The following is a 27,231-nucleotide window of genomic DNA, read 5'->3' as shown; positions in this document are numbered from 1 at the left end:
TGACAATACAGATGCACACTGCCATCTGCTGTGTTGCAATGTCTTTAAAACCAACTTTTTCACTCTAATTATCTGAATCTATATCCCATTCCCTCTGTCAGAGGGTTGTTATTGCCATGGTAAATTAAGACTAAGCTATCCTTGCAAGTATAGGCCATGTCAATGTTACCATTGAATTCATATTTAATTTAAAGTGTGGCCTTCTTTTTATAATTTACAATCATAGGAACACTTTTAAATAAACAAATGACATTTCTAAATCCTCTTCAATAATGAATAGTTAATTTTCAGCAATCCAAAATGTATTAGCTATTTGATTCTTGAAAGTTCATATAGCCCCCTTTGTTGAAACTGAGTTAATGTATTTAATTAACTCATCGGTTCTTTAAGGCACACACTTTGTTTTCATATGCTGGTGAATTTTGAAGGCTTGGGCTGGTTAAACCATGTAGACTGCAAGAAAAATAAATAACCAAAATACACAACGGTGTCGATAGACTTGTCTTAAATCCACGAGAAGGTTTTATAAAGATATCGTTTTTAGAAAAGTTGCAATACAAACATTATGTCTTAATGTAATTAATCAACATGCAATTCCTCAAATAGAACCAATATCTGTGTAGTGAAGTGACATAATCTGATATGTGAAATATACACATTTCTGAATGGAAATCTGAACAACAATCACCACTAGAGGTCAACCCACCCCTCCTTGGAGCCTCGATGTAAAAACTCACTTTCCCATGCATCATTGCGCGCGCCCCCCCCTCCCATCTCGCGCCTTCCCTCTTGTCTCTCCTCGAACTGCTAGCTGTCGGTGTGTGTTGTTGTTGAAGCAATGATGGCGGCAGCGGGATGCGGATCAGCAACCGCGGCTGCCGTAGGAGGCCCAGGTGGAACCGCTACGGCCAGAGGTCGCTTCCCCGGTCGGCCTTGGTCGTCACGCAGTCGTTTGCGCTCAGAGAAGCGATGGCAACTTGGACGATCAGGCTCAGAAGCTGATGATGTGACTAACGGAGGGCCAAGGCCCGCAAACCTGGTCCTTTCGTTAAACGATGACCAGTCTCACTTGCGCTTACTTGGGATAGAGGCGGGCCACCAGACCCTTGGCCAGGCTGGATACAGCTCTAGTGGGAGTGAGGAGGTGAGGTCCCAAACCGAACCAGGAGTCAGTACCTTTATTTCATCTTCTCATATTTTGTGTGATTGTTATATGTGCAAGTGTGCGTGTTTTTCAAAGCAGTGTGACTGTTTAGCACCATGGAGAAATGTCAACATCTCTTAGCTAGGCTAGCTTTAGCTTTAAGCTTGGTAAGCTAACATTACATGCTAACTACGGTTAGCATAGTGCTGCTTTCCATGACATTTAAAGAACAGCCGCAACACAAAATACCACTTCAGCAAAGCAGCTGAGTAGTTACATTAACACTGTTTCCCCAATTGCATAATGTAGGTTAAAACATTAGTCTGCAAACACGAATAGAGTATGTTTTTTAAATGCTAATGAGTAAGAAGGCAAATTCGTAAACAGTGATTGCACTTATTTTATTTATGGCCCGCTCGTTATCGGGCCAGAGTAGCAGCTAGCTAACAGTAGCGAACACAAAGAACGGGAGAGCTAGCGTCTCTACACTGCACAGCGGCTAACGGCTAACTGCTCTGTTTTCATACGCTATCCTGATGCGGACACTTTTATCTGCTTCACTAGTTTAAATAAGACATTACACACACATAGTATATGACCCATTTGCAATGCTTCACTTTGCCATGCGATAAACCATCAGAAAACTAAGTTGTGATTTCGTTAGCTTTTCTGCAGGCACAAGTTTAAATGCTCTCGAGAGGAGGTGGCGGCTAATTGTTAGCCTATGTTACCAAACACGACAGGTTTGAATGGTGGTGCAGAAGTGTGCAAAGCCAGTTGCACCTTTGTTGTTATAACTGAAAGCGCCCCACTGTTACACATTTAACGTGTGTCGTTCGTGTATACTACTGATTCACAACAGTGGATTGGTTTGTAGGCTCTTAGGTCACAGCTGCCAGCATGAGGGAGATGTACAGTACTTGGAGGGAATCGTAATTACAGACCTACCCTTTCCCTACAGTTGCTTGTAGGTAGTGTAGGTGTTCGTTTGTGAGCTATGGAAAGGTTGTAGAGTTTTGATCTTGTATGGGGTGGTAAATGATATAGATGCCATGTAAATGCATTTCTGGCTGTTTCCAACACAAAACATATTTATGTTTAGTGTATGAAATTAATCACAATATTTGGTTTGAAAGTGAAAAAATCAAAAAAAAATCTGTAATTGATCATTTTGTCAAGTCTTAACCAAATGATTATTTGAGAAAGCCTTTTACTAATATGCTAACATAACATACATATTGAACTATCAGAGACATTTGCTTTGACCTACAGTGTAGTGGATACAATTAATGTCATGCTCTTGAAAGATCTAGTGTTAAAAAAAGCATTTTAGTCATTGTGTTTTGCCGACAGTTTGACAGACCCAAGAAGAGTGGTGTCTTTTGCTCCAAGTGTTAATTATCTATTTTTACTTTTTAAAGGGGGACGACTTCAGAGGATTTGAAGCTGAGAGAAAACGTTCCAAAGGATCTGTATGTTCACGACAAAACCCTTCCAAAGGTAAAGATAAAGTAGAGCACAAGACATACTATTTGTTGTAGTTATTTAATAACACAATACATTATATGTTTTTCTTCTATTCATTGTTTTGCATACACTTAAGGAGCCATGGATTTAGTAATATTCAAAATTGTCTGTGTTTTGTAGGGGATGCTGTCAGCACCAAGTCTAAACGACAAAGTGAGAAGCTACCGCTTAAAACACCAAAGGTGGAGGCCACACCTGATGATGTAAAGGATGTCAAATCTTTGGAGGAAACAAAAAACGTATCGCCTGAAACAGAGCCTGCCAAGGATTACAGGAAAGGTTCAAAAGGAAAAAACACTATGGATCGACTGTCAACTAAAAGAGGAGCCTCATCAGCATCACCCAGGATTACTATAAAGTTGGTGGCTAAAAAGAAAATCAAAAGCGTAACAGAGCCTCTAAAAAAGTTTGCAAAGAAGTTGAGGATGAAAGGAATCCAGGATCAGCCTAAAGCCAAGGAGATTCAAGGTGACCAGATTTCAAGTGCTCATGTCAAATTAAAAACTGAACAGCATGAGGATAAACAAGGCCCAGAAGATAAAGAAGGAGGGGCTTTACCTACAAGAAGGCGTGGGAGATCTGCTTCAAAGACATCTGAGCCTGTCTCCCAGCCTAGCGCCAAAGTTGTGGTTGATGACCAAAAATTGAAAGAGAGAAAATCAGCCGATAAATTCGACACTGTTAAGGAGAGCATCACTATGGAGCCAAAAACGAATGCAAAGAAATTAAAGCATAAGGAAATAGTGACAGAGCAAGTTTCCGAAGTTAATCAACAAATCACTCGTAAGAGCAATAGAGTCTTTAACCCACTCACTAAAAAAGCATCAGAGATTGCAGCTGAACCAGAGAGTCTGAGTAAAAGTGATGCACTTCTGGGGGAGTCAAAGCCAGAAGTTTCTCCAACAGGGGAGACCAAACCATCAATGAGAAGTGACGGACGAAGGCAAAGCAGGAGGCTGAATAAGGATGTAACCGTGACAGAAAACCATGGATCACGACAATCCAGTGACAGTTTGCCTTTAAAAAGCGAGGATACATGGGTCCCAAGTTTCAAGTTGATGAAGGTCAGAAACCCAAAATATGATGCACAAGCCAGTAAGAACAACTCGACTCGAAAGAAAAAACACAGAAAGAAGTTTATCTGGACTTTAACATTAGTGAAGGGAGAAGGTCCAACACAGGGTGCTGTAAACACCGTCAAAGTAACAGAGAAGACCGTTAGTGAAGTAGTTAATTCTGCTATTTGTGACCCCATTGTCGACAAGAGTTTAGGGACGGTGGATCAGAAATCAAAACTGGATAACTCAGCCCCACAAGAGAGTAAAAGCTTAGATAATGATGATAAGGGATCCCAAATCAAGGCTGAAGTGTCAACTGAGGATCATTCCACTCTACAAGCGGAAGTTGAAGTGGACCACGTACATGAAACACCTTCACAAGACATTTCTAAAATGGATAGCGGGAAAGTTCCACCTCTTCAGATCAAAAAGGTCTCTTCTCCTGGGAAACATAAAAGTTCAAAGCCGTCCTTTTTAATTCAGCAAGTTAGCCCTGTGTCTGAGAAGAAAGAGGATGCTCTGAAAGATCCAAGTGAGGGTAATGAGGATAAATCATCATGTGCGGTTACTGAAGTCAGCCCAACTAGAAGACTAAGGAGAAGGACATTAAGCCTTGATTCACCACAACCAAAGTCTGTTGCTCATAAGCCAGTGACCACTCAGAAAAGGAGGCTTAGAACGAGTCCGAAGGACAAAGATACGCCACAGGTGCAGGTTGAAGATTCCGCTCAGGCTTCAGCTGAAGATTCCCACTCACACGGTCTTCCTAAAGACTCTTTTCAGGATTTGGCTGGCCAGCCCTCAGAGGTGACCAGTGAAAACACCACGGAAGTTCCCGATAAGGAGACCTCAAAGGTCGCTGACGATTCCTCACAGGTGCCAGTTGAAGTTTCTCAGCAGAAGGTGGAGGATCAGGTCGAACCGCAGATCAAAGAGGCCAAACCATTCCCTTTGCCTTCCAAACCTAGGAAATGTAGAAATAATAAACTAGGGAAAAAGAGATCCCTTAAAAGGAAGAAGGCTATTGTCTCTCCTGAACCTGCAGTCAGCACAGAGTTGAGTATCACAGAGTCTGTGCTAAAGGATGATACTCAGCCTGTCGCAACAGAAGTAAGCCAGTCCCAGACAAAAGATTGCACCTTGCCTGAAGCAAAACAGGACACTGTGTCAGTGGAAGAAGAGCAGATACAGCCTTTGGTAAAAGAAGAAACTGACATTCAATTGATAGATAGTCAACCATCTTTGGTGGCAGAAAGTCAAACACGTGATCCAAAAAAACCACGCTTAAAAAGGAAATCTCGCAGAAAAGTAAAAAAGCGACGTAAACATTTGATTGGGCAGCGTCAGAAACACAGGCACAGAAACACAGATGGGAAGTTTGCTCCACTTAAATATTCTGAAAGTCGGAGATTTGTTGAGGGGGGCGGTGACTTTTCCTCCCCCTCATCAACCCTGAGCTCCAAACTTATTGGAGTGCAAAAAAGGTGCAAACGAAGACCTTCAGGCCTTCATTTTATTGGGTCAAAAAGGCCAAGGCCACGGTCTAAAATAATTTCTAAACTGATGGAATTTGGGCTTGACAGTGATAGTGTGAAGCAGGAAGAAACAGACACATTGGTTGATGGGGGACATGCAGATGCTGTAGATGCCCAGCCCGGTAAATCAAAGTTTGTTAAAAACATCAAGCACTTCATTATGCCTGTGGTTAGTGCCAGATCCTCAAGAGTGATCAAGACTCCGCAAAGGTTTATGGATGACGCTGGAATGTCGGTATTGCCTCGAAGAAACTCGCCAAAGAAGGGTTTACAACTAGGCTTGCCAATGCGACCGGGAAAGAGGCGAGATGATTCCACGGACAGATCAATATCCCCCATCCTGCCGATTGACGAGGAGGACATATTGAGTGAAGCTCAGTTGGATGTTGATCTGTTTTCAGCTCAGGACCTGGAGGACGACATTGATATAGCTGAAAGCCTTTTTTCTGAGAGAAAAAGGGGCAAAAATCAAAAGAAGTCTCTTTTAAAGAACTCTTCTTTCAAGTGGCATGTGCCAGAAGAATTAAGTGAAGATGCGTATACACTGGACCAAATGTCAGAGGACAAATGTGAGGATCTGTTTTTATCTACAAAAGTTGATAAGCCAACAGAACTATCATCTGACCTCCTGGGTGCCCTTAAAAAGAAAAGTTCCCATAAGTTGAATAAACAAGCTGCTCATCTCAAGATTTATCAAAGGCTAAAGAAGGCACACACAGGACTTCCCAAAAGCAAACACCTGACAGAGACAGATAGTGTGAGCAAACCTGTTCAGCCTCCCGTTGATTTAGCAGAAGGACTTGATGATGAAGCCATGAGCATCAGCCTGAGACAACGGAATACAAACGCAGGGAAGGCCAAATCCAAGCTCAAGATAGAAGACCTCGACTCTCCTGGAGTGGTGAGGAAAGTGTCTGTTTGTGTCAGGTCCACAAACTCAAAGACCCTTGTTCTACAGCACGGTAAAGAGGAGGATACTGCAGGGACTACCTCCCTCCACTCAGGTAAGCAACATCATTTAAAAAGCATCAGATAATTACATTATTTTTTATTTAAGCCTATATTTGTTTTCTGACTTTTAACTGTACCAGAAAATGACATAAATGACTGTGTTTCTTCAGGAGATCAGACCGCAGACGATGGATCTGTGGAGAAGGGATCTTCCCAAAGAGCGCGCCTCACTGGTGCAAATAAAAGAATGTTCAATCTCCTCAGAAAAGCCAAGGTCCAGCTCATTAAGATTGACCAGCAGAAACAGCTCAAGTCATCAGGGGTAAGGTCATTTTGTCTTTGTAGACTTCAATTGTTTATTATTAGATAACATCTATGTAAAAGAACCTTGTGTGGATGAGGGAAATATCAACAAATGATAATATGAAAGGGATTTCAATGGTTTTCTGATGCTTATATTGATGCCATTTTTGTGTCTGTTAACCCTGTAGCTGTTGTCTGGCCCGACTGGCGCCAGGTCTCGAGATGGGACCAATAAGAGACAAAGGAGAAAGCAGAGGGTTCCGCTTGATTCTGATGTTTCAGTCAAGACAGAGCCATCTCAAGGACAAGTAAGTGTACGGATCAATATACCTGATAAGGCAGAAATCTTAAATCCGTCTCTAGGATTACGGCTTTATTGTTGTTAATCAGCTGCTATAGTTGTAAACTAGACCAAAGCAAACGCGCTCTGCTCAGTGTACTTTACTGAAATATTTTCCTAATGATTTTGTAAAAGAAGTCATCTGTTAATTCCAGCTTGTTTACATCAGTGCCTCTTTATCTTCTTTTTAATTCTCCAGCCGCAGCTCATTTCCCCGGTGTGCCAGGAGTTCCGTAGAGCAGGAGGTCCACGAATCAAACACGTGTGTCGTGCTGCATCCGTGGTGCTGGGGCAGCCTCGGGCCTTGGTACCGGACGACATTCCCAGACTTAGCGCCTTGCCTCTGCACGAAAGAACTGGCATTTCTCCTTCAGCCATCCCTAAAGGTAGGTGTAAACTGATTGACTCATTAAACATGCTCATAATACTTCTTTCAACTTGAATGTGACCAATTGTTGGCAGAAGCAACTGTAGTGGTAGACCAGATGATAGTATTTTGGAGTAGTAGAGAAACTTAATTTCTTTAGCCGACTGAGTTGAAATTGAATCATTTATGATCAGTGTTATATAAGTGCTGTTGAGATTCTGTTCTATTCTATTCCATGAAAAGACGGGACAATTTTGAAGGACAAGATATGGGTCACGCGTTGTAAATCAATGTCTTAATCAAAGTGAATGTATTTTCTTGTTGCAGATGTTGGGTCTCCCTCTGAATCAGACAGTCCTGGGCTGTCAGATCAAAAGGTCGCCAAGGTCAAGAAGCAGTCGAATTTTGTGAAGCGGAAAGGACTCGGGCCATTCGGGTACCGCTCTCGGAGGTGTGGAACATGCAAAGGCTGCAACCACGAGGACGATTGCGGCCGGTGCATGAACTGTCTCGACAAACCCAAGTTTGGTGGTCCCAATACCAAGCGGCAGTGTTGCGTGTAAGTTGACCTATATTTAATTCTACATTGAAATAGATTTCATCTGAGTGTTTCAAAATAATTGACAATGTGTTGTTTTTCTATCAACAGATACAAGAGATGTGATCAAATTGAAGAGAGAAAAGCACGCAGATTAAGTGGGAGAACGGCACCCAAAGGTATTTTTTCACTTAATGTGCAAGCTTTGTGTTGATATAAGACTGTCATAGCCTTCAGCGTGTCAGTTTAATGCCGTGTCTCTTTTTCTGAAGGGGCTTCTAAGCGACGGCGGCCCTCCTTCAGCGGAGGTCATTCGAGTAATGACGAAGGTATTGAGGGTGCTGCAGACTCACCATCTGGTCTCCATGGCGACGGCCACAGTCCATCTGTAAGGAAGCAGCCAAAGCGTGTTGTGAAACCCCGCGTCTACTTCGACCTGGTGGACTACGACTCTGATCTGGATGACAAAGCATTCTCCAGCTCTACCTCGCCTGCCAGGAAAAGAGGCTCAGGATCCCGTTTCAATCAAGGTAGAGTAACATTCAGGAACCAGATGGCATGGATGCTTTATTCATAATCCAGATTATTATTTCTATTATAAACACCAAAGATAGAAGGTATTAACTGACATATATTGTAGAGCTGTAGTCTTTACAAACACCTTTCTTTAAATGTTATGAAGCGTGCAAATCTGCCTTTTTACATTTTTTTGTTTTGTTTTTCTCTTGCCCTCTAAAGACTTTGTGTCATTGGATGGAATCCTTGGAGACATTTCAGATGAAGAAATCAGACATCGGAAGTCCAGTTCACACCGCGTACCATCTGTTCGGCGCAAACCTGAGAAGGTGAGTCATTAGTCATTTTTGTTGGTGCTAATGCTATGGTTGGATTACGAAACTTGCACGTGTCTTTGATTTGCTCTTTAAAACAATAAGTGTGCAAAAGCGTGTGCTGTCCAGAAGGGGTATACAATGTTGATTAGTCGTAATTTATAGTGTATTCCAAAAAGACAGCAACCTACAAATTGTGTCTCTTAGAACTCTTTAACTGCAGCTTTTGACCGAGTGAGGTGCAAGTCATCTACACATTTCTGCATCCGAGGACACATTTGACGGCTCGGCTGCTTACAGGAACACGCAAGCATGAACACATCACACCTATTCTGGCTTCCTGTCCATTTTAGAGTTCATTTTAAGATTTTATTGTTTGTTTTTGAATCGCTTAATGGGCTGGCCCCTCAGTACATCTCCGACCTCCTAAAGGTGTACACCCCCTCAAGGGCTTTGAGGTCGGCTGATCAGCTGCTGCTAGTAGTCCCTAAAACCAAGACCAGGGGAGACCGAGCCTTCTCAGCGGTAGCCCCCAGGCTCTGAAACGACCTGCCCCCCCATGTCAAATTGTCGCCCACCCTTCAAACTTTTAAGTCCCGCCTGAAGACCCACCTCTTTTCCCTCGCTTTCGAGTCAGTTTGAGCTGTTTTATCGATTTGTATGCTTTTATTGTCTGTCCATAGCCTTTATGTGCCTTTTATCTATTCTTATGTGTGCCTTTTATCTATTATTGTAATATTATATTTTATTATAATGTTATGTTTGCTGTGAAGCACTTCGGTAAACCCTCTGTTTTTAATATATGCTATATAAATAAAGTGGATTGGATTGGATTTGAAATTGAGGACAACATTAAGGAAGTTTAAGAAAGACTGAGTAGTCTTCTCTTAAATAAAACACATCTAGCAAAACGGTCTAAACTGCAAGCAGACTGTTGACCGTAATCATAATGTGAATGAACATAAACATGACATCAACTTTAAGCATCTATTCTGTAATAAGACAAGGCACTGAAGACACAACCTGGATATAAATCCTGTTTTTGAAGTACATCGTAGCCCACTGTTGCTCTATATCTCTATGTGAATGAAAGAATGTAAAACCGATTGTTGGGAACTTAACCAAAGTATATAATGTACACTGGGAAGCCATTGTCCTAATTAATATGTGTAATGCAAATAAAGTATATTAACTCTTCAAGTGTGTTCATTCATGCCCTCATTCCTGTTTTGGTTGTCTTTCAGGTTCCTGTGGAGCAGACTCCCCCCAGCGTCCTTGCTGCCCTGGCCCATGGATTTGAGCAGAGAGACACTGAGTCCTCTAAACCTACGTTCAAAATCAGGGTTGATTTTAAGGTAAATCCCTTTTTACAGTTCATCCCATGTAATGGACACTTCTTTCTTCTTCTTTATCTCAGTGAAGGAATACAAAGTCACATATAAAATACATTGAAACCACTGTCATTATTATATTTCTCCACAAGAGGTCAGTGTTTATTTAGTTATTGACGTTTTAAACTGATCTTTTCAATGACATGTTTTAACACCTACAATAATGTATGAAATACGTAACACCTGCCTCCGATCTTAACATGTCTCACATAGGGACCCCACCACCAACAACAACATTTATCAGTCAGCAGACCTGTTACGCTTGTACCTACTGTTCGCAGACGTTCTTCAGCTGTTAATTGTGTTTGCACTGTGTCTCTTTTTCAGGAGGAATGTACTGTGGAAAATGTTTGGAATATGGGTGGTTTAAGCATATTAACCTCGGCACCGGTTATGCCACCCTACGTCTGCTTCCTTTGTTCCAGTAAAGGGCAACATGAGGTAACTACTTAATAAATTATGCTAGTATCTGCTCTGTATGCTCGCTCTCTGATAGAAAGCATTTCATATTTCCTTTGGCCTTCTTAAAATATCTGTTAAGCTTTGATTTTCTGTGGTCATATTTAATCAAGCCATGGTGTCATCATCAATCATATATCGATTGATAAGAACGTTTTTCACTAAATCACCTCTTATATATTTATATTTAAACACTGTTTGCTTTGTCAACATAAGTACATGTAGGTGCAGACTAAACAACACTTGCTTTGTGTGAGAGAGGTGAACACTGTAAACTATTAATAACTTACTCTGAACGCTGCTTTGTGACCCGCTAACTTAGTGTAGCCGTTCTCAGCAATTGTGCTGAAATGTTAGGTTCAAACGGAATAAATATACATGCAAATTTGACTGGGCAACGTTATGAATGAAGCTTAAAACTATTCGGCACAGCCCTTGAAGGTTATTAAAGTTGGCTGCAGATGAGAAAAATCTACAATCTCTTCATACATGGAGGGTTATTTACTTATTTATTTATTTATTCGAGGGCAATTTCAAAATTCAAAAATCATTTTGTGATATTTCTTTTTGCAGATGCTGTATTGCCAAGTATGCTGTGAGCCCTTCCACAAGTTCTGCCTTGATCCAGCTGACCGCCCTTCTGAAGAGAACAAGGAGAACTGGTGCTGCCGTCGCTGCAAGTTTTGCCATGTGTGCGGCAGGAAGAACAAGCCCACAAAGGTACAGCTTACTATTTTGATTATTCATTGTTATATTTAACTTCTCAGTGTTAATGTTGTTCATTTAGTAAGCATTACACTTTTCATGTCTCCCTTAGCCGTTGCTGGAGTGTGATCGATGTCAGAACTGTTATCATACTTCCTGTCTGGGACCCAACTATCCAAAACAAAACAAGAAGAGGAAAGCTTGGGTAGGTCTCATGTTTCTTAGAAAACATAATTAATGTATGCGACATGTACTGAGAGCATGCTGAGCTTAACATACAGTGATTGCTGGTCCTAATATGCTGGTTTCTGTGCAGGTTTGTATGACATGCATCAGGTGTAAAAGCTGTGGCGTCACACCAGGGAAGAGTTGGGACACTGAGTGGAACCACGACAAAGGACTCTGTCCAGACTGTTCGAAACTCAATGAGCTGGGTGAGGGGAGGATTAATGAATGAACCGTCACCTGCTTTGTCATCATTACCAATCTTTGTTGAGGCTAATCTTTTCCAAATGGCTCTTTCTTTCGTAAGGTAACTACTGTCCGATCTGCTTCAAGTGCTACGAGGACAATGACTACGACAGTCAGATGATGCAGTGTGGCACCTGTAACCACTGGGTGCATGCCAAGTGTGAGGATCTAACAGGTGGGTGTTATTCTTCATCTTTTTGAGGATGAAAGATCCCAAGTCAGGACATGTCAAACCTAATTACATAATAGCATTTTTGTTCTGGTATTCAAAAGTTTATTTGCATAACTTCAAAGGACATAAGAATAGCATAAAATGTAGAGAGCAGGAAGAAAGAAAGCTAAAAAAGGAATATCTTATCTTACCTGTTGTTACTTGTTATTACCTAATGTTTTCTAAATATATATACACATATAATTGCATTTCGCTATGTCTCAACTCAATAATACTCGATGATAATTCCAGATGAGCTGTATGAGATCCTGTCCAGCTTGCCGGAGAGTGTGGTGTATTCCTGTCGACCTTGCAGTGTGACCCAGCCCAGCGCCTGGAGAGAGCTGCTCTACATCGAGCTCAGATCGGGGGTGGAGAAGGTGCTGGCCTGCTTGCTCTCCTCCACCCTCACCCAGCACCTGGTTGCCTGCTCAAAGGTAGGAGAGCAACGTTTTTTAATAATTCAAGTTTCGATTGAAGGTATAAATCTTAACACTGGGACTGAAACTTGTAAAATGCATCGTGTCAAATATACTTTTGTTTCTGCTGCAGTGTGAGAAGTTGGTTGATCCTGACAGTGGGATAGAAGGACAGCCAGCCTGTGACCTCCGGGCTGTGGGGAAGAAGTTTGACAAAGGCCTTTATACGACATTGGTGAGTACACAACCTAATCAGTGTTTTGACAATTTCCATTAAGTTGAAACATGTGTCAGTGATAACTTTTTTGGAGGCTTTATGGGTATTGACTTTTACATTAAAGTATGAATTGAGAAATACCCAAAAAAAGAAGAACATTTGTATCTTAAAATTCGAGCCACAATTAGGGCATATGCTGTATTTTCAAATTGCCGCTAATAGTTTTTCTGCATCTTCACTAGGGCCGCACGATATTGGAAAAAAATGATATTGCGATATATATTGCGATATGAAAAAATACAGGAATTGAAGAAAAGACAGTTTTTTTTGTCCGCAAACCGTCCTTTCTTGAGCTTTAATGCTATACATTTGGTATTTTTCTAACTATATTTAACCGGATGAAGGATTTTAGTCACGGACGTCTGGATCTTAAGTTATCAGAGCAACAAGCTGAGCTAGCTCGGTTAGCAGCGCCGAACTGCCCCAGAGAAACACATGAAACTACTTTATTCAGTGTTTTTACCTTTAATCACCGGGTCTGTTTGCTTTTGAGATTTGCTTGTAGTTTGCTGTGCATGCAGAGCCTGCATGTCACTCACTCAAGTACCCCTGACATGAGAGCCGCGCAAGTTTTCCTTTTGTAGCAAGCAGCAAAAGAATTGTAACATGATGTGTTTGAGTTAATTTGCCAACTTAATATTGCACGTCGTAAAAAAAATGTGAATATCGCGCATGCCGTGATTATCGTCACGACACGATATATCGTGCAGCCCTAATCTGTACAAGTGTTGTACTGCAAGGAATCTTTCCTATACATTGCCATGGGAAACTTAGATATGCAATCTCAAAAATACTAAATTCCAATTTTCTATACCTTTTTTAGAAAATGTTCCATGAGGATGTGGTTCAGGTGGTGCGAAAGAGGCTTGAGCAAGAGGAGGATCTTCCAGAGGAGCAGAGACCTACTGCCCTGGCTCGCTCTTACTACTTGAAGGTGCTGTACAACCAAAGATTAGTGAAAATCTTGTATATAAATACAAGTTACTTTGGGAAGGGAGAAACTGCAAAGTAAAGCTATGTAATATTTTTAGAAAATGTTTGTAAGTTGGAACACATCAATAACTGTTATGATTTTCCTCTTTAGCTCCTTGAGGAAGTATTTAATTGGTTCAACAGCCAAGATCCAAAGGTGTGGAACTCTTGTACCAAAGACTTGCCCGTGTGAGTAATGCTTTCCATTTACTTATTGTATTGTAATAATTAAGATAGTCCTTTGATGGAAGAGTATGTCAAGTATGTACCTGAACACATATTTATTTTACAAGCACTTCTCTGTTATTTTTTGGCATTCTAATGAATACTTATGAACTGAGCTTTCCATTTCTTTCTTAAATAGGGGGATGCTGTCCAATGCTATTCATCCGCCTACAACGGAGCATGTTTACGCCCAGTGGCAGGAGAGGGAGGAGCTCTCGTCCAGGGCTCCTCTCGGGCTCCTGCAGGAGGACAATGGACAGAGCTTGGTTGTAAAGGAAGAAGAGGCACTGTCTCCGTTGTCTGGGGAGCTAATAAGCAGAAACTACTTCAAATCCAGCCGAGCTGCCAGGCACAAATTCAAAGGTAATGTTGTCAAAGGATGATATCCATAACAGAATTACCCACTTGTAGTTATTTAAAAATCTCGACCAATGTTTGACCCTTTATGTCTTTACATTTCTGTAGGCAAAAGGGGTCGTCTTTCAAAAACTGATTTTGAAACGGGATGGTCTAAGGATGACGAGAGACAATGCTCTTTGTGCCAAAAATATGGAGACCTCAAACCGAATGTGAGTAATGCATTAATAATGAAAATGGAAAGTCCCAGCGATGAGTGTGAACTGCTTATCAATACTATACAGAAAAGCATTTATGGGGAATATAAGTGATACAAGAAAATCCTCTTTTTATGATCTCATAGGAAGCAGGTCGGTTGCTGTACTTGGGCCAGAATGAGTGGGCACATGTCAACTGCTCTCTGTGGTCAGCTGAGGTGTTTGAGGAAGACAATGGCTCTCTGCTGCATGTTCACAGTGCTGTCACAAGGGGCCGCTTGATGGTTGGTGTTCATTTACCTTACAAATTATCCTGTTAATGTGTATTCTTATACAATATTAGTATGACATCTAAATTGTATTACTTGTAAATAGATAATGATATTTGAGAATGAAAATACATTTGCTAACAGGCTCTTGTCATTTATTCTTATAATTCATATATTTTCCTGTTACATTTATTCCCACTTTTAGCGATGTGAGCGGTGCAACCAGACCGGTGCCACAGTGGGCTGCTGTCTGACATCTTGTCAAAGCAACTATCACTTCATGTGCTCCCGCTCCCGACACTGCGTGTTCCAGGAAGACAAGAAGGTCTACTGCCACAAACACCGGCATCTGATCAGTGGCAAGGTAAATTCTTCTCCTCTGATTCTTCCAGTAACCGTGCTCTGACAGGTCCACATTTTGTTCAATGTTACTTCTTTTTGTTGTTGTACAGATGATTACTGGTCAAGAATTTGAAGTAAACCGCAGGGTGTATGTGGATTTTGAGGGGATCAGCCTTCGCAGGAAGTTCTTAACTGGACTGGAGCCAGAATTAATCAACATGATGATCGGTAAGCCTATTTTTGAGCTGGTTACTATTTACTCCATGGCATGTACTGCTATTATGTCATGTTTACCTAATTTGTATCCACATATCTCTTTACAGGATCCCTACAGATAGACCATCTCGGTGTACTGACAGAACTTTCAGCTAGCAAAGGAAAACTGTTTCCTGTGGGATTTCAGTAAGTTGCTTTTTAAACTTAATTAGACCAGTTAGCCAGATGAAACATGAAATAAAAAGCACATTTAAAACGTTCTTCATTCTGCCTCAGGTGTACCCGTTGGTACTGGAGCACAGTGAATCCGTTGCGCCGCTGCAAATATACATGTACGGTGAGAGAGGTCCGGCCTGTTGTCACTGAGAAGCCTGTTGAGGAGATGCCTGACCGAGGAGACAATAACACCATCGCTCATAGCCCCTGTCCGCCACCTGGTGCGTATTTTACTTCCAAAAACTGCAGTACATTAGGAATTGATTAATTTGAAATAAATAGATGAATGCAAATAGTTTTTTATACCCTGTCTATCAATCTTAGAATCTGAAGCCCAAGAGATTGATGTAATGGAGACCCAACCCCCAACGGAGGAAACCTTTAACCCAGGACCTACCCTCAAGTCTGATCACGGAGCAAGGCCAAAGATTCCCAGGAGACCAGCTGGAGGAATGTCTCGACCTCTGCCATCCCCAGGTAAAAATGTGTATTTACTTTTAGTACAAATCATTGAATTTCACTTCAACAAAATATGGTGATCTAATCAAAAGTACTCGCATCTCTATCCTGATTTCCTTTTAGGAGTAATCCCGGCGAAACCCCACCACATATTAACCATAAGTGATTTCGACGAAACCCGAAGGGTTTGTCGCCACAATCCTCACTCACAGACCCCAGTTCTCCGCACTCACAAGCCCCCCCCCTCCTCTGGGCCCTCTAAGTGGACCAATCACCCTCCGTGCTGGAAAGTCTTCCCTTCCTACTACCCCTCTTTTCCCACTTGGTGCCTCAGACAACATGTCTCCATCAACCCGCCCTGTCGGGGGTCGAAGTGCTTCCTCAGTTCGTTGCCCCGGGAATACATGCACCTCATCTTTATTTCCTCAGTCTGCGTGGCAGGAAGGTGCAGGGAACTTCCCCTCCCCAAGTCTGTCTTTCTCGCCATCCATACAACACCTTCCCAGGAACCGATTGTCATTTGATCTGAGTCAGCCTGACTCAGTCGAGGTGCCGCACAACTTCCTAGCTTCACCAGAGCCTGAAGATGTTTCCCCAGCAAATGGTACGTCACCCCAGGGCGGTTCAGACCAACAGAAAGATGAAGAAGTATTTCCCTACAGTTCATTCCACAAGGATCCAAACCTGAGATTGGGCCAAGAGATGAGAACAGAACTGGAGATTGAAGAGACCCTCCTGAATGAAGGCGTGGCAATGAACTGTGGTGGACAAATCGTGGTGGAAGGTGATGACCAGGAGGAGTTTTGGGGTAGAGCCCAAGAGGTGCCCAAGAAGAAACCTCTTGTTGCCAACATGCCACGGTCTGCAGCCTCAGCTAGGGATGACTTAGGCAACAGCTCTTCTGATGACGACATGGAGCACTACTTTGACTTCTCACGGACAATAGTGAGCTGTCCCGGATCAAAAGATCATTCCAAGTCTCCATCCTCCCCTTCCTCCCGGCCTATGGCTCAGCTGGACGGTGTAGATGACGGTACGGAGAGTGATGCGAGTATCGTGACCAACGATGATGCTCAGAAAGCTGGGGGTTCTCGTCAAGCTCCCATACAAGCCAAAGGCCTAAATAATACAAATGTTCCCAACTCGGAAACGGCAAACAACACACAGGCTGTTCCGAGTCTGTTCCCCAAAGTATCATCCAATCATAAGCAGACAGACGCTTCATCAGCCACCCTATCAGTTGCCAGCAAAAGTCCTACAGATAGTTCCCCTCAAGATGGAACTAAATCCTCTGACACTCCTTCCGTAAATCAGGAGACCGTGCTTCCTACTCCAGCTCTTGATTCTACGCCTAACTTGCTCACAAAGGTGCCTGAGACTTCCTTTTCAGAGGAGTTATTCCAGAGTTGCAGTTTAGGATTTTCCACTGGAACACCGCTTGTTCTTGAGAGATGTGACACTAGTCCACATTTGACTGGGATGGTTCCTTTGTTAGAAGGCCCACCGCTTGAGACCAAACCGTCTGATGCATGTAAACCTCTGAACTCAGGGGGGGACAGCAGCCACTCTGCTGTGTTAATCAACCACTTAACAGCTAATACAGTGGAGCCCTCATTAGCAGGCTCTGCTGATAACTGTCAGGGTGTCCTGCTGGATCTTCTTCAGCCTTCCCCTGTAATATCTACAGATTTGCAGAACCCCTCTCAAAGCCTTGTAGACTCCCTGCCGATGTATTCCTGTTTACCCAGTATCAGTCAGCCTCCTCTAGCAAGTATTACACTTCAGCCAGTAACATCCTCACAAGAGTTCCCATCCATCGGGGCTTTGTCTACTAAACTGACCACCCTCAGTCCTGTTGGAGATGTAACTCAAACACTGCTAAATGCTCAAAAAGATCCACTGCTATCGGCTATATCAGGCCCTTGTCCCCCAGCAGGAACACGTGGAACCATTTCTCTTCCTATCTACTCCACACAAACAACAGCTGTCAGCATCGCGTCAATATCGTCTCTTTCTGTACTGTCCACGCAATGTTCGACCGCTCCAACGTCAGTCCAAACCACCTCAACCCCTTTGATCTTAAACGGTTACAGCGCTTTATCTGGGCAGAAGGAAGCTACATCGGGTCACACGATCTCCATCAACTTTTCGGCACCCAGGCCAGCTTTAGAACCTCAACAGCCTGTGGTTCCACAGGCTTTACCCGGACATGCTATTCTCACTGTGAAGGAGGTGGGGGGTCCCAATGTGGATCCTACGCCACATGTCCTGCTGGTGAACCGCCTCGGGCAGATCTTCGTGAAGAACCCAGAAAGCAACACTTTCCAGCTGCCCACTCCCAGCTCCTCCTCCTTCAACTGCGTCACTCAGATTGCCAGCCTTTTGCAAAGCAACGCGCTGTCAGCCACGCTAGCAGCAGCCGGACACATGAATGCTCCTCTCCCAGTCTGCAACGTTGCGACAGCAGTTCCTACGTCGGTTACACCCACAGTTCAGAATCCATCCACAATTACACAGCTGCTTACTAACAATAACAATGGTCCAGTGACATCAGCTGATGTGAAGAAGCCAAGAAAGAGTGCAAAAACACCAAAAGATGAAACCACTGCCGAGGTGAAAAAAACAAAGAAGAAGAAGAAGAAGGATTCAAATGGCCCAAAAAAAACCAAGTCATCCAAGACCTCGGGGCAGTCTGCTCCGTCTACTGACACTCCTCCCATGACTCCCGCTGAGAGTGCTCAAGCTATTATCACTCAAGCAATGGCGAGTAACTACACCCCCAAGTGGACTGGGCTTCGATCACTAAGCCCTTCTTCGCTCGTTTTACCACCTGGACTATTAATTGAGCCGGAGCCTCCAGCGTTGCCCACCTCTCCATCAGTAACCCCCACACCAGCTCCCGCAGCTCGACCTCGCACACACGTCCGCATGAAGAGAGTGTCTTCGCTTTCAGACCGTATTGTCACAAAGAAGTCTAAGGTTGACTTCCTAAAACCAGAGCCCCCCGTTGAGGAAGAGGAGCGTAGCAAACCCGTCTTTCCAACCATTTCCAGCAGGGCTTCAGGGGTCCGCATCAAGACCCCGACAGTGAAGGGAGTGCTGAACCTGGACCAGTTAAAGGAAGAGCATATGAGCGCGTCTGATAGCTCAGGGTAAGATTTTACATTATTTTCATTTGTAAATAATTGAGAAATGATTACAATATGTAAGCTTATATCGTAGCATTTTAACTCTAGACACGTTTAATATTAAGTTTAGTGCATTTATTTACTGTTTTGTGATTTTTACTCTTTTCTTTCTCAGATCAGAGCCATGGGAGTTGGCTCAGGGCGAACAAGGCAAACAGCATGCATGGGAACCAGTCGGACACAGCACCCTGACTGACTGGAAGAAATACTCTGGTAATGTTGAGTTTAAACTGCATTATTAACTAAAGATTTGTATAAATTGAAAAATATATTTCATGTCTGTCATATATGATTTCACAATTACTAATGCAGGGTACTTTGTTGAAATTGTGGCTTCATCATTTAAGAAAAGTATGAAAGACTAAACATGTAATCTGTATATCTTTAGGCGCTGCGTCTACCTCAGATGAGGAACCACCGCTATCTGATAAGGACGAGGACTATCGAACCAACAGAGACCATCCACACTTAAGATTTGAGATAACCAGTGACGATGGCTTCAGTGCAGAGGCAGACAGTATTGAGGGTAAGGCTAACATTGCATAATAAACATTTCCCTTAAACTATTAAACATGTTCTGGAAGTAACAAAACAAGTTTCTCGATGTGGTAATTCTGCAGCCTGTTATGTTCATTGTGCTCACTTCTTCTCCCCTCTCCCTCCAGTGGCTTGGAAAGCGGTGGTTGACGGGGTGCAGGAGGCACGAGCTATTGCGAGGCTGAGACCTCTGACCTTACAGAGGATCACCGGCTCCCGTATGCTGGGTCTGGTCCACGATGCAGTGGTGTTTCTGCTAGAGCAACTTCAAGGCGCACACCGCTGTCAGCGCCATGCCTTCCGCTTCTTCAAACAGTTCACGGCGGAGGACGACCTCCCTGTCAATCCCAGCGGCTGTGCCCGCTCTGAGATGTACCTCAGGTATGTGTACCAGGCCCATTTCAGTTTAGCTCTTGTGTCTTTTTTTAATCTTTTAACTTATCATATTCCCTACCTTTAGATGGGAAAAGTATAGGTAGTAAAGCATTGCAAAGTATATGACTTTTTGAAGAAGCCTTTACTCATCTTAACATGATATCATTTTCTCTTATCTCTCAACAGGAAGTCAACATTTGACATTTTCAACTTCCTGGCTTCTCAGCATAGAACGCTTCCTGACAATGGGCCTTATGATGATGAGGAAGATGAGGTTCTGTTGAAGTCTACAAGGTCAGGCTTCACTCATCTTGCTGCAGTTTTCTTTCCTCCATGAAAATATATTAACACTCGAAGTTACACCTTTGACATTTCTTTGGATGTTTTTTTAAATGATTGTCTTTTTTTCTCATAGGCGGGCTACTAGTTTGGAGTTACCAATGGCCATGCGCTTCCGGCATCTGGAAAGGACATCTAAAGAGGCTGTAGGCGTGTACAGGTCAGCACAGAACTACTTTTTCCATTTAATCTGAATACCATGTATTACTCGTAAAATATTTTGATCGGGGTTCACTTCTTGGAGGAGCACTTTGGGAAAACAGTGTTTTGAATAATTAGGGTGGTTTTTAATTGAATTCTTCTGAACAAATGCCAAAGGGAATCAAACAAGAAGATGCAATCATTATCAGTTACACATATGGGCCAACATTTAAGTCAACGTGTAAAAACACATTCATGTAAATAGGCAAAACTACAAAATAATAACATTACTTTTTTTTTTATTATTACAATGACTTTTAGTCTACCCAAATGATTGTTAAGCAAATGTGGGCTTTTTACAAGAAAGCTTGTGAAATAGTTGAATTGAGACAAACTAATGATCAATGGGTAACGTCCATTGAAATGAATACGTAGTGTTGGTGCCATCTAGAGGTGAAGTGCTGTCATCTTTTGCAGGATCACTCTTCTGTTAGTGCTCAGTAGAGTTCATCCAAATTCAAACTGCAAGTGAGGTGCCTTCAAGATGTACAACACTTTGTTAAAGTCCTTCAAGAATTTATGAATATACAGATTTTGGGGTTTATCCAAATGTGTTGGGAAGATTGGATAATATTTGTAGGTGAGGTGGAGAACATGAATTATTGCAATAATAAAAACGACTGTAATGAATCAATATCTGTTATATTGATTGCCTGACAAAAACAGGGGAGCGCTGACTGAACCAGTGTAGATTTGACAAGATAATGTGTGCAGCATTCCTAAGTTGTAACCACAGAAGAGCTTTGGGCAGCTCTAAAGTAACTGCAGAATGTAATGGCTCCAAGCTGTTGCTCACATGTGCAAACTATTTGCTGTTTTAAAGCAGATGAAATTAACAGGAAGCTACAGTTCAAACAAAAGCAGACTGACTCAAAGCTCTGAAGCTCAGAAACAGGACAAAGAAAACATCCCTTACTGTGATCCAGTCTGGCTCTAATAGCACATTTCCACTACACGGTCGGCCTCGGCCACGCTCGGTACGGCTCGGTACGGCTTGGCCTTAACAGGGCCGACTCACTTCATGCTGCGCTTCCATTACAGTTTAGGAACTGGGGTAGTTACTATAGTAACGCAGTGTAGGCGGAGCCGTGACGTCATCTTCAATGAGAACTCCAGAAACACAACACAGCCGTTAGCTGTTAGCACTCAGAGCTCACAGCTCCTCATATATGTTCAGAAACTCGACAAAAGTTAAACAAGTACAAACCACAGACTGCCTGTGTCATGGTGAATACAGTCGCTGCTTTATTTATGTCTGTATAGGCCGTTGTTGTGAGTGTGGACGGTCAGAGCATATACTGCGTTAGCTTAGCCAATCTCCATCTAGAAAAACACGAATTTTAAAAGGTTTTTCGCCTGCCGTCTGTCTGCAGACTTGACAAAGCATTAATTCATGGTTTTTACTAACCGGTATCAGTATGTTGTTACTTCGGCATCATTTTGAAACGTGTATTACAATTAAATCACGGTCAAATATGTCCATCTTGTTGTAGTTCTAGCCCTCTTGCCAGCGCTCCTCTCTCTAGTTTAGCATACTCAGCCCGACTCAGCCCTGTTTGTTGGCCTCGATAGAACCACAATTTTCTCGGGCCAGAAAAGACGTGAAAAAGTGGCCCCGGGCCGGGCCGGAACTAGGCCTAGTGGAAGCGCAACCAAAAACGGGAACGGCACGACACGGCACGCTTAAAGCGAGCTCCGCGCTGTAGTGGAACTGCGCCATAAGACACAGTGGTCCTTTGAGCAAAATTAACATATTGATGTTCAGGAGTACAGATCTGCTAGTCATCATCGCAGTTCGGACCTGAATAACAATCTTTCAACATTATCAACAACCTAAACACTTACAAAAACACTTAATGATATTGATAAGCCGGATAGTGTTATCCCTTATTTGTCTTTAATGACTCGTTTATTCTCAATTATCGTATCTAACCCATTTTAAACCTAAAAATCAGAGGGATAAATGGGAAATGTGGGTCCACAAACCGGGTTGTATCTGCACCTCGACAGTCTCATCGTGTCTGACCATTCTGGACTTTTTTACTTCTGTTGCAGGTCTGCTATCCATGGCCGTGGTCTTTTCTGCAAGAGGAACATTGAAGCAGGGGAGATGGTCATCGAATATGCCGGCATCGTCATCCGCTCAGTGCTCACGGACAAAAGGGAGAAGTACTACGATGGCAAGGTCAGTCGGGTTTCTCTTCCTTTGATCGGTTTCATTCCAATGTACTTTACTATAATTGAAGGTTAAAGTTTCAGAAGGTCAGCGGATGTATCAAAAGGCTTCCTTTTTGTTGCCTTCGCAGGGTATTGGCTGTTATATGTTCCGCATTGACGACTTTGATGTGGTGGATGCTACCATGCACGGCAACGCAGCGAGGTTCATCAACCACTCGTGCGAACCCAACTGCTACTCTCGAGTGATCAACGTGGAAGGCCGCAAGCATATTGTCATCTTTGCTCTTCGGAAGATCTACAGGGGGGAGGAGCTCACCTATGACTACAAGTTCCCCATCGAAGACGCCAGCAGCAAACTCAACTGCAACTGCGGGGCCCGGAGATGTCGCCGGTACCTCAACTGAGACAACCCTCGTGTGAAAATGGGAGGATCCTGTTAGCTAGCCTTAAATTAAGGTGGATTGGGTTTTGGGGGAGGGGGGTAGGGCAGCTTGGAAAGGGGAATAAGCCACTATTGGACCAGAAGAGAATATTTGGCTGGTCAGAAGTCATTTGTGGACATTTTTATTGATTATAGAAGAAGAAGAAGAGATGAACCTGCACAGAACGTTTATATGAGTCATGTCTCTTCTTTTTCCCTGTGAAAGAGTTCAGATGAAAAACGTACACGTCAGCGTCTTCACCACAGCAGTAAATATTGTTGAGGAAGTGGTTTTGGTGTTCATGTGAACAGGACGTTGAAGTGTAGGAGGTTCCTGGATCAGTACACCAACAGAACTTCTGCGATACACACGTCAAGCCTTATCTGTTTGAATCATTGCTGAAAACCTATAGCTAGGCTTTGAGAGATTCACTATATGTTTTATTATATTTTCTTTTTTTGGGGGGGTGGGGGGTTATGTCTGTCTATAGTACACTTGTAATCACGATTGCTCCATCCTCCAGTGATGGTAACATTATAGCTCCATCCGTGCAGTGGTGAAGTCAGTTTTTGAGCCATACAGTCACTCAATCCTTTGTGTGTTTTATCTTACATTTAACACTTCTCGCGTTGTTAATGACTTCTTTTCTTTTAAGACTCTTTTTGTTTTCCAGTGAATAACAAAACAACCATGGTGCTAAGTTTTGATGGGTCTTTTATGTCTCTAGTTGGACGAAGATGTCCTGCAAATCAGGAATTGTTTAGCTGTTTATTCACCATTTATCCTAAATTGATGCACTCAAGCAGCACTCTTATTGTCATTAGAGTTTAGTGTCCGTTAAGTTTCACACTTCGGATCATTGGCGTGCCACGCGTCACCTACTCTCTTCCTGTGTAGATTTCAAAATAGATAATGGTATAACGGTTTCACTCAGTGTCATATTTATAAAGGCAGAGACATGTCTTCAAGGCGTGTTTTTTTTTCCGCTGTACAGTGTATGTAGCAAACACTACCCAAGCCAAAAGTTAAGAGTTGTGGTGAATAATAGTTTTTTTAAATATATATTTGATGTGTCTCATGGCAGATGCTCATTACTTATTGCAATAAGATGTGCTGCCCTACAGTTGCACATAAATAACCATCAAACATACAAATTATCTTCATCTTTGAAAAACCTGCTAGTTGATATCTTTGCATCGCCACTGAGTGTGTGTTCGGCTCCTGCTCCATCCAGAAAACACTGAGTCTGAGATGGAGTTGAGAGAGTGTGCTCGGCACCTTAAAATAATGTTCAATGTTGTTTTTAGCCGGTGTTCAGTGCCGTCATTGATGAGGCTTTTGTAATTCACACACTGTTCTAATTGGTAGTGATATTTATTCATGTTCTGATTTCTTTTTTTAATGGTAAAAGGTTGTGCTTTGTATAAATGGTGGCGGTCTAGTGTATGAGGAGATCTCCCCCTATCTCTTGTTTGTTTACAACTGATGTCCTTTTACTAATTTACTTGAATTTTCATTTGGGGCAGTTGTGTCATGCATTCAAGCCTTTATTGACAGAAGTTGTTCTATTAAGCAGGTATTTTTAAAGAATCATTTATATTTTTATTTTTTTCTTACGGTAAATTACTGACGGTCTTAGAATCATCCACAGGAGTAAAGTGAGCACTGTTTCCCTCCCCATGCCAATGATCATCTTTTTTTCCCCTCATTACGTTTTGTCTTGATCTTAATCCCCTTTCCTTCTTGCATGTCCAATCACTGGGATGGAGCCCAGATTACCTTGTGTCAATCAAGCTGACAACAAGAGCAGAGTCACTCCCAACTCCTTGCAAGGATTCTACCTCAGCTGTTTAGACAGATGTTTGGGAATACTGATGCAAAAAGAGAGGATGGTAATTTAAAGAGTATCATGGTTTTAATGTCTGGCAGAGCTGGTGAGTGTGTGTGAGTCTGTGTGAGTGTGTGTGTCTGTAGGTGCCTCTGTTTGTCACTGTGTGTGTGTGAGTTTGCAATGAAGGATGGAAGCACTAGTCAAAACCTGAAGTTATCATGACCATCTCTCCCAGAATCTGTTAAGAAAGCTGTATGTTATATATACACATATATATATAAAAATATATATAAATATATATATATATATAGATATATATATATATAGTAGGGTTATTTTAAAGTAAGTGTAAAAGACATAAAAAATAAGAAAATATGTGATCTTTAAATTTACGTCTTTGTTACCATGTACAAATAAACCCTGGGTTTGTAAATATTTGTATACATATTTCTAAACCTGTTTAATTTTTCTATGCACTTTTTTATTTATAATGTTATTTGCTTAATAAAGATGTTAAGATGTTTGAATACATTTCTATTTTTTATTTGAAAAGGTTAATGTAGAAAAAAGAATGATGAAAAGCAATACACTGTTTTCAGAATGTATAAAGGCCACTGTTAGAATAAAAAACAAAGAGTCTGAGGTTTCGTGAATTAAGTCTTACTTTTACAAGAAGAAATGTTGGTATTTTGAAAATAAATTCATATTTTTTACCAAAACAAAATGGAATAATGAAAAAATAAAGACATAACAGGATAGGTTGGTCTGAGTATGCTTACTCAGACCAACCTCAGATTGGATTACATGTTGGAGCTTTTTCAGTAATGGTCGCAGAAAGCCCAAACTCTGGAGTCTTAACTGTCCGGCTTAGACTGTGAGTCGTGGTTCAAGTCCCCGTAAAGACTTAAAATATGGAGTGCCGACTGGTACTTGGAGAGGTCCCAGTTCACCTCCTGGGCCCTGCCGTGGTGCCCTTGAGCAAGGCACTGGACACTCCCCATTGCTCAATACAATTACAACAGCTGCCCACTGCTCCTAGTACTATGGTGGAAGGAATGTTACATCTCTATCACGTTCAGTTCAAGTTTGGTGAGAACAGCGATGGCACCGTAGCGCTTCATATATCCGAGCAGCTTAGCCAGGTGCCCCACTGTTCAGTCAGGGTGCCTGCTGGTGACCCCCTCAAACACGGCTTTCAGCGGGCTCTTGCTCTCCTTCATGGAGTAGGTGTAAGTGATCCAGGTGGCGGGGAAGGAGCAGTGAGATGCCAGATGTTTGGTGGTTTTAACTCCATGGCTCTCTGGATCCAGCAATATCACCAGCTCTTCCAAAACATCCAGGTTGTCCAGCACGGTCTGTAAAGGTGCTGACAGGACGTTGGGACCTGAAGAGGAAAATTATGGGGTGCAATTACTCAAGTACTGTACTTAAAGGTGGGGTAGGTAATTCACTTCAGAAACACTTTTTGTTATATTCCATGGAATGCTCTTAACATCCCGATAGCAATGAATATCTTAAGTGCTTTGACAAAAAATCCATAAAAAACTTTCATCTGTGGAAGCCGTAGTACTGTAAAAAGCACGACCAATCATTTTAGCCGGCCCGGCTAAAATAACTGGATTGCCTACCTGCCTGTCAGCCTTCCATCTGTGCACAAACTTATCTCGTGCCCTCATTGGTCATGTCAGGAAGTGGTAGATTTTTTCCGGCTGTGTATTTTCAAATTCTAGCGCACTTGAGCTGGTTTCTCCAAAATTACCTACCCCACCTTTAAGTACTTTGTCAGGCTTAATATTTATCTGTAGATACCCCCAAAGCTTTTTTCTTATTCAAAAGAGTATTCTTTAATGTTTAAATTAGTTTTTCTGTTTTGCACATCCTCCTATTAATATCTTTGGACGTCCTGCACTAAACTGTTTTATTGTAGAGATCACTTACAGTATCTTATTGATATGTTCTATTCTATATTTCTATCATTGACCTTCTACTTTCCCCCTATGAAAGTATGTACTCTTAAAGGAGAGGTGTCATGCTTTTCCGGTTATTACCCGTCCCCTTGTGTGTTATGAAGGTTTTTATGCATGTAAACGGTGTGCAGAGTCAAAACCCTCAAAGTACACCCTGTAGCGAGTAAAACTTAACACAGAAAATACCTCCCCAAAACGCCTCGTTGGAGATACGTCACTGTCCATTTGATTATTCCGGGTACGGCATGATGTCATGCGGTACCCGGAACAAAATGGACCAATCCAGAAGAGCTATGGCCACACCCAGCGGCGCTGGCGCACCCTCTGCCAGCCTAACATTTACTGTTGGAAGCTCTGGTTCAGTTCACAATCGATCCAGTCATGCCAATGCCAAGGACCTGTTTCCTGAAATGT

At 42.3% G+C, this 27,231-nt stretch overlaps 1 protein-coding gene across 1 annotated transcript; it reads left to right on the top strand.

The window, feature by feature from the left end:
* The first annotated feature begins 782 nt into the window (after positions 1-782).
* Positions 783-25,381, top strand: kmt2bb (lysine (K)-specific methyltransferase 2Bb). The gene is given in 37 exon segments (XM_034127572.1): positions 783-1,168; positions 2,566-2,644; positions 2,792-6,268; positions 6,386-6,537; positions 6,707-6,826; positions 7,058-7,244; positions 7,553-7,784; positions 7,875-7,942; positions 8,036-8,293; positions 8,502-8,608; positions 9,838-9,948; positions 10,312-10,425; positions 11,017-11,163; positions 11,261-11,353; positions 11,465-11,582; positions 11,681-11,794; positions 12,083-12,267; positions 12,383-12,484; positions 13,350-13,460; positions 13,611-13,687; positions 13,863-14,086; positions 14,189-14,292; positions 14,424-14,561; positions 14,752-14,910; positions 14,999-15,116; positions 15,212-15,290; positions 15,381-15,541; positions 15,645-15,797; positions 15,903-16,012; positions 16,014-18,931; positions 19,083-19,180; positions 19,356-19,493; positions 19,633-19,885; positions 20,066-20,173; positions 20,295-20,378; positions 22,475-22,604; positions 22,726-25,381. Coding segments are annotated over 37 exon segments (11,433 nt in total). The 5' UTR covers positions 783-838; the 3' UTR covers positions 23,002-25,381.
* The last annotated feature ends 1,850 nt before the right edge of the window (positions 25,382-27,231 follow it).

The sequence above is a fragment of the Trematomus bernacchii genome, unplaced genomic scaffold, assembly GCF_902827165.1.
Source record: "Trematomus bernacchii unplaced genomic scaffold, fTreBer1.1, whole genome shotgun sequence".
Taxonomy (NCBI): Eukaryota; Metazoa; Chordata; class Actinopteri; order Perciformes; family Nototheniidae; genus Trematomus; species Trematomus bernacchii.
This window is presented reverse-complemented; position numbering and strand designations above follow the sequence as displayed.